The 8,015-nt window shown below is 35.5% G+C and overlaps 1 protein-coding gene across 1 annotated transcript; it reads right to left on the bottom strand.

Annotated features, from left to right (window-relative positions):
* Positions 1 to 3,586: 3,586 nt before the first annotated feature.
* Positions 3,587 to 7,099, bottom strand: LOC112803513 (ACT domain-containing protein ACR8). Its single transcript, XM_025847003.3, has 8 exons — positions 6,877 to 7,099; positions 6,591 to 6,701; positions 5,889 to 5,934; positions 5,666 to 5,780; positions 5,515 to 5,582; positions 4,829 to 5,395; positions 4,638 to 4,742; positions 3,587 to 4,486 (listed from the first exon to the last, which is right to left on the bottom strand). The coding sequence occupies exons 2-8, from the start codon at positions 6,650 to 6,652 to the stop codon at positions 4,121 to 4,123; spliced, it is 1,329 nt and encodes a 442-aa protein (XP_025702788.1). The 5' UTR covers positions 6,653 to 6,701; positions 6,877 to 7,099; the 3' UTR covers positions 3,587 to 4,120.
* Between the last annotated feature and the right edge of the window lie 916 nt (positions 7,100 to 8,015).

The following is an 8,015-nucleotide window of genomic DNA, read 5'->3' as shown; positions in this document are numbered from 1 at the left end:
AAGAGGTTCTGAGTACAAATACACCTTTCAAATACAAACAAATTTGATTTAAGCATTACAAAAATAATGGTTATCTCCACAGATCAAATTGATTATCACAAGAAGAGAAAAGTCCCAATGCTAGGTCACGAACAAATCCAAATTAAACATTACGGCATGACAGAAAAGATGAAAGGAATCAGTAAATTAAATAACATTTGTATAAAACTAACCTGGTCAGAGCAGTTCGAAGGAGGAGTTGATGGTTGAGGTGGACAGCAATCGGGGAGAGGCGGCAACTTCGCTGTTCGATTTTCCTGTGAAGGAGAAAAAGAGGAGATGAGAAGATGGGAGATACGAAGATGAACTCGCAAGCGGCAAATTACTTACCTAGCGGTGGCGAGGCCAGTGGCGACGCGGTGGCTGTTCTTGAAGAAGAATGCTTGAGCGTGCAGTGGTTGTAGTAAAGAAGAATGAGAAGATGACTCACGATGGTTGATCAAGAAGCCCTAGATTTACATTAAGGGTAATTTTGAAATTATAAAATTTGGATGGGGGTAATTTAGGTACAAATTGTAATTGAAATTTCTGTCCCCGTCTTTAAATTTTTCTGTCTCCAGTGTCCCTACTTTTTGGAGGTACTAAAATACTGAAATTTTAAAGACGGAGACAGAAATTTAAGTACCAGTCTCTAGCTCAACAAACATAATACTGAGTCCCTGTCTCTCAGTCTCAGTTCTAGTCTCTGCAAACAAACGCTACCTAAGAGATTGGAAGATGCAGCGATAGAGGCGAAAAGGCTGGACGGTGGCGAAGAGGCTGGATGTTGCAAGATTGGATAGCTGATGAACTACGATGGAGCACGACAGCGCTGAGAACGACAAAACACCAAGGCACTGAGAATGAAAAAACACTAGGGCAATGAGAACGGCTGGAGGCTAATGAACTGCAACTAAGAGCACGCAACTGCTGGATGGCATGAGGCTTCGACGGACGTCAGCAGAGAAGACTGTGACGGAGAGAGGAGAATGGAGCATGAGATTGCGTGAGTGAGAGAGGAGTTTGTGACTGCGTGAGTGAGAGAGAGAGAGAGAGAGAGAGAGAGAGAGAGAGGAGTGTATGACAATTTAGGGTTTCTGAACATTAATATATATATATATATATATATATATATATATATATATATATATGGTAGAAAATGGGTACCCTTTTAAAAGCTGACCATAACAAAAAATAGTCACACTTTAAAAGCGTGCTGATTGATACCTTTAGGCTACGCTTTTGAAGTGTGCCAAAGAAAAAGCATAGCAACAGGATTTTAAAAATGTCACCGTAACTTAACTCTATTGGCACGTTTTAAAAGCGTACCTATTACTCTCTATGGCCACGCTTTTGAAGCGTGGCAAAGAAAAGTGTGGCTAAAGGTCTAATCAATCACCACCCTCATAAAAGCGTGGTCATTGACCTCTTTCAGCACATTTTTGAAGTGTGGCAAAAAAAGACGTAGTCAAATCTCTAATCAATCGCCACCCTCATAAAAGCGTGGACATTGACTTCTTTTGTCCACACTTTAAAAGCGTGGCAAAAAAGAGTGTACCGACATATCTTTTTTTTCTTGTAGTGACTTACTATACACTAAATCTAATTTATGAATTTGGTGTCAATAATTTCTAAAACTTGCAAGCATGGGAACAAAAGTTAAAATGCTACTAAACTAGAGTAAAAATAAAGCATAACCAAATCTCTGAATTTTGAAGGGCACATCATCACTTAAATTGGTTAAAAAAATATATAGGATGAAAGCAAGAGTTGAGGCCATATGGCATTAACTATATAAACAGAAAATTCATGTGGAGTTCAATAGATACATCTTCATCGTGGGTAGTGTTTCAGTGTATCCTACATGCATGCACCTTGTTTGGGTACCATTACTTTTGGGTCTTCATCACCTAGCTAGTATACTTCACATGATACTGCATCCTTTCCATCATCCATGTCAAGCATGGATCAAACCATAAAAGTTGATTTCACGTGAGCCGGCGTGTCCATGTCTCCGAATATTGAATTGCCACCTGTCCAAATCATGTAATGCTTTAGAAAATCTTTAGTTACTAATTAACAAATCAATTGCATAAGTAATCAATAAATTGCCATAATATTTTATTATTAGTTATGCTTGGTGTTACTATAATATGTAATTTAGTTGCCTTATGTGTTCTATAGGATAAACCTTGTGCACATTAATTTGATATGATAAGCTTGATTTCTAAGATAAATATATTTCAGATTGGGTAGTGACTAATGACTATCCTGAAACCTTAAGTACATTAATTTCTTTCTATATATAATTTACTAAAAGATTATGTGATGAATTAATTAGATTAAAAATAAAATAATATGTGAATTGATTGGATAGTGACTATCCTAAAATTAAACATGATGCTTGAAATGTCCGTCCAAGTTGTACCGAATAAAAAATTATATCTGGCATAGTTCCATTCATTAATTGAACAGACAAAATGATTTTATGTAGCGTCCTCGAACAGCAAGATGGGGAAAAGGGACTATCTGCTTTAGTTTAATTTCTCCCTCTTTCCCTATATGTATATATGTATCTGGAGCCGTTTCAGCTACGTAATAAGTAAATAGAAGATTTTGGATTTTAGAGAAACGAAACTTCCAACTCTAAGCTTCTTGCTTAAATTACAATAGATGGAGCCATTTTTCTGGATAATAAGTGTTCTCTAAAATTTTATTTTATTTGTACAAAAACCATATATAAAAGTGGCAATGCAATTGATGAAACTAAAAGATAAATTACAATTTCTTATATATTATAACTTTAAATTTTTTTATACAATTTTAATAATGAAATCATCATATATTTAACTAATCTAATACATAATTAAAGTTTAGATAAAAATAAATTTTTGAAATACGTGTTAAAAATATACTTTAAGAGTATGCAAGTATTTATCAAATTTGATTATAATCTCATGAAAATGAAAATAATGCAACAAGTTAATTATTTAGAGTTTAATTTAAACATTATACTTCATATTCAATAAAATATATTAAAAAAATTATGTGTGTTAAATTACATGTAAAATTATACTATTATGCAATAATATATAAAAAGATAATAATTCACCCTCTAATTTCTAAAAAGTACCGAAATAATTGCCTACAATAATCTATCAGGACTCCATTAGATAAGATTTTTACATGAGGTTAATTCTTTCTGATATTTGATTTATTTTTAACATTCTCATAAGTATGATATAACAATTCTTTTCCTTAAACTATCATGGTGAAAAAACAAGTGAAAGTAGCTAATCGAATATAACGTTTTCTAAAGAGAAATTAAAACTTAGTTCTCTTTTTCTCGTGTTAATTACTTATATATTACAAGTTAGAAATTAGAATAATATATCAGGTTCATGAACAAATACTTCAGTACTTATCAGAGTTCTTTCCAAGGGGACCCCAAGATCCAGCAAGATCCGGTAGTGGCAATGGGTAACACAAGGTGGAGCCACCAAACAAATAAAATTCAAACGCGTGCAGAGTCAGTTATTGGAGAAACAAAGTTAATAACTTACCAGTATAAATTAAATAATGGAGTCAACCACTTTAATTAATAACAATAATCATCCAAACGTCGTTATGTACACAATTTTAATGACTTCTACATAATTTTTTTTTTTCTTTTTCTTCTGTATGAACCAAACTTTGTGCCGCCTCTACCTAAACTGTGTGCCACCAAGAATCCAATCCCTACCTATATTTCCATCAAACTTCACAACTACCGTCCCACCAAGGTAAACAACAACCTTCTTCTATAATGCCCTATCTCTCATGCAAATTCTTTAATTCCTCACGCAAAGCATTTAAAATGGTGTAAAGTGGGGCCGCCCCATACCCCTCCAGCTACATGTATACCTATCTGTTGTTTTTCACCAACCAAATCCCAACCCAACCAACTAGGAACAACTACCATCACCAAATTCCACTTTTACTTTTTATGTACACAATGTCCAAGCATGAAGCAAAGAATATTACTAGCTAATATGCTCTAATTTAAAAAGTTGAACATTATCTTCCTTCCACTTCCTTCTAAATTCCCTCCTCACTTTCTGCTTTAAGAACAAGATTTGATTAAGCCCAAATTGTAGAGATTCCTCCTCACGAGGCTACCAAGAGACAATAACACTGCCCCACCAACTCCACCTGGTTGATCTCCTTCGCTCTTTGTCTTCTGTTGACGTAGTAAAGGCAACTCCTTCACTTTTAAATTGCTTAACCCAATTTTCTGCCTAACAGATTCTATTATTTTTGGGTCAGCTGGGTAACCCATTGCATCAGTTACATAGAAAACATTTGCAGCCACACCCCCAACGGTAGATATTTCAGTTCTAATCACATTCATCCCATTCTCTCTGAACGTTCTCATAACCTCTGCTAAAAGGCCCTGCTTGTCTTCAGCATATAACTCTAGCCTAACACCCTGTTATCCAAAGAATTACAAATAATTATTAGAACTTGGAAATGGGAAGAATAATTAACCCTAGTATATGTTCATTCATATTGATCAATAGGTAGATGCCAATTTAATATAACAGAGAAAAAGTGCGTTTAAATGATGCTTAATGATTTACCTCATTTGCCCTTCTCTCCACAGCAGCTTGCAAGCATTGAATCACACGTTGGCGCTCTGGTTCTGAACTAATTGGAGTGCCATCTTTATGCCTTATATAAAACTCCTGTAAGTGACAAATTGAATATCATTAAATAAGCAAATAAATTAAGATGTGAGATAAAAAGAACAGATTTTATGTCGAATAAATACCAGGTAAGCTTGATCATCTTTTGTGTTAATAGTTGCATGAAACACAACATATTCCATGTCTGTCAAATTGCAGACAACATCGAACATTAGCTTAATTCGATCCTTGCACTGAACATTCACAACAGAGTAACCCTTTTCCGCCCAATTTTGCACCGATACAAATGGTGTCTCAGGGGTAAACTTGAAAATGCGACTCCTTTCATAGTCACGGTCAGCAAACATCATCTGGTGTAGCCTTCTTTCCGGGTGTATGACAGAATTAGAAATTGAAGTTTTTGCACTCCTAATGTCATTGTCACCCTTCAAAACATTTCTTAAACGTGCTTCAAGCTTATTAATCTTCTGATAGTCCTCAAGAGCAGATCTGGAATCACAGTCTCTAACATAGATCAGGGAGGCAATCCTGCCATTGTGAGTCCAAACCTTTGCCTCAACCACATCGCACTGCAGCTCAGCCAGTACAGCGAACACCTCCGAAAGAATACCAACACGGTCCGTGCCTGTTAATTCCAGGGCAGTGAAACCATTGGAGCTGTTGATTTTACCATTGTGAATACTCCCAAGTGACTGTTACCAAATATAGACAAGACTTTAAGTTACAATTAAATTCCAATCAATTTTAATCAGTAAATAGGATCAAAATTAAATTAAATAAGAATCTCAATCCTCAATCCTCAATCCAATACCTGTTCAATATAATTTAATACGCTCTCATCCGTTAACTTGTTTCCTAATTGGTCTGTAACATGGAAAACTGCGTAGATATAGCCAAAAGTTAGTGCACATCAGGATAAGTAATTACTACTAGAAGTAAAAAAGGAAAGCAAAATAGCTTACCATCCATGAACCACCTTCCGTCGGAGGAAATGTAAGCCTTCTTAATCAAAAGGTCCAAATCAGCGAGCACTTGTATTGCATCCAACAAAATCCCATGTTTTCTGGCGCTATCAACCTGTGAACCACATCAAAGCAAATATTTCTATTAGTTTTTCCTGTTTTACACGAAAACCTAATTTTTTTTAAAAAAAAAGAAAAACAAAATGAAGACATTTTGCTGTACCTTAACTATAGTAGCTGTGGAGCACACGGCATTGTCAATTACGACCCTGTTTTGCAGGTAAAGGTAAAAAGTTAGTCATTTTTTTCCTCAGATATTCAATGTCAACAATTTTGTTCTGTTTTGAAAAACAAGGAATTAGTGCATAAGCGTTGAAGATGAAAAGAACAAATAAAACTCTGGAAGGGTAGGCAAAAGAAACAATAAGGGAAAAAATTAAGAAGGCAAAGTCAAGATTATTTGGATATAGTTATTTGCACAAATCAATTTTGAAAAGTTGGTGAAATTAGGAAAATGCTTTTGTCATCACTCTTACACATTTTGGGGATTTGGCAAAATATTTTAAAAGATTTTGTAATGGAACCGCTACAAACGAAACATGAAGGAAATCTCATGTATAAAAGAAATTTACGAATATTCTAACACGTGAAGAAAGCCACCGGTTTGAATTTCAAATTACGAGATCTGGAATGATGAACATTTCAGAGAATTCGTTGGAAGGAGCTAAACACATGGCGAAATCTAACAGAGAAACAACTGAAGAATGACGATTAACACACAAATTTGAGATAAGATTCACCAAAAAATCAACTGATTCTTGACACATCTCAAAATCATATCATATAACTCCTAAATATGAAAACCAGAAAAGAAGGCAACAAACATTGTAAAAATTTGAAGAAGATGAAGGTTTAACAAACGGACCTAGGCGTGCTCATCCGAATCACAAGCTTCTCGTATTCATCCGTACAAGCTGACCACTCCATTAATCCTTTTTGCGAGCTTCAGAAACCTCAGTTTTCAGTACACTACACTCTGTTGCAGAAGTAGATTTACACGTTTCAGAACCTCCTTCTTTCTATGTATGTGTATATATATATATATAACTGAAGCCGCAGCAACAAGCAGAAACGTAAATAGGTAAAGGCTTAAATTCCAAACGGTGGCTTTTATTGCAATTCCACCTTCGAACCAATCGCCATAAAACTACCTTCACCAAACTGTTGCCTTCTCTCTGCGTTTGGCAACACTGCCAGAGTTACTTCTCTCTCTTCCAACCGCAAAGCATGCTTCGTTCTTAACTCTTCCAAATCCTCACACCGCACAATACACTTATGCGTATTTATATTTACGACAACTTTCTTCCCACCCTTCCTTTATTGTTATTTAATTATTAATTAGAAAAATGAGGAATTTCGAAGCGACGCCTACACGGAAAGAGAGAGAATGTTATTAGGCCGTTTGACATAGAGTGAGTGAGTGACTAAGCCTGCCCGTTGGTTTGCCCGCCCTGACCGAACAAGCTCTTTCTCTATCGTCCTTGTGCCCCGCTACTCTCACAGTTGTATTCTTTACTGACAGGTCAACCAACCACGAGGACACGTGTCGTGGGAAAACGGGGTTAGTTAACGATCCAGCTGGCAGAACACGTGGGATCGAAGGCGGTCTTGCTTTGCGTATTGTGGACTCAACAACTGAGGGAGTAGCTGATGCTCGATTAATGAGAGGGGTCGATCCACGTGGCAAGTTAGCTGATGCTCGATTAATGAGAGGGGTCGATCCACGTGGCAAGTTGGGACCAGGTAAAAAGCAATGGAAAACAGATTAATTAAATTTTTTTTAAAAAATAATTTAAACAATAAATACTTATATTAATAATATTTTTTAAGTAAAGTATTTTGTATTTAGTTTTTTAGTTTTAAAAATTTTTATTTAAAAAAATATGATAAAAAATTTTTATTATGAGAGAAGTCATTTTTTTAATTTCTCTATAAGCAATTAAATAACCTTTTAAAAAGCTACAATTTAGTTTTAAAAATTATACCAGACATTAATACCACTACTTTTAATAAGTTAAAAACTCAAAAATAACTTTTAAAACTTCTCAAATAGGCTCACAATCTTGATTACTACTTGTTCCTGCCAAGAGATCAGTCCGAGATATAGGTCGGTGGCGGCTGGAAAGATGCTTGCACGGCTATTCCTGTTGAAGATCGCGCCACCAGCGTGAGCCTCGTTCGAGCAGTGAAGAGTACCTGCAAAAAGGACTCCGATGCTTAAGTTAGTTTTTGCGCAGAAAAATTATCTTAAGAACAATTATAGTGAGTGGTGAGTTCTGAGTATGTTGAA

The sequence above is a fragment of the Arachis hypogaea genome, chromosome 1 (genome assembly GCF_003086295.3).
Source record: "Arachis hypogaea cultivar Tifrunner chromosome 1, arahy.Tifrunner.gnm2.J5K5, whole genome shotgun sequence".
Lineage (NCBI taxonomy): Eukaryota > Viridiplantae > Streptophyta > Magnoliopsida > Fabales > Fabaceae > Arachis > Arachis hypogaea.
The sequence above is the reverse complement of the archived record's forward strand: the minus strand, read 5'-3'. Positions and strand labels throughout refer to the sequence as shown.

Excerpts from the sequence above, each read along its gene's own strand:
- LOC112803513 (XM_025847003.3), bottom strand. The coding sequence starts at position 6,652 with ATGGAGTGGTCAGCTTGTACGGATGAATACGAGAAGCTTGTGATTCGG. Across the intron at positions 4,743-4,828 it reads AAGATGATCAAGCTTACCTG|GAGTTTTATATAAGGCATAA; the intron begins GTATTTATTCGA and ends TGTCACTTACAG. Across the intron at positions 4,487-4,637 it reads TGGAGAGAAGGGCAAATGAG|GGTGTTAGGCTAGAGTTATA; the intron begins GTAAATCATTAA and ends TTTGGATAACAG.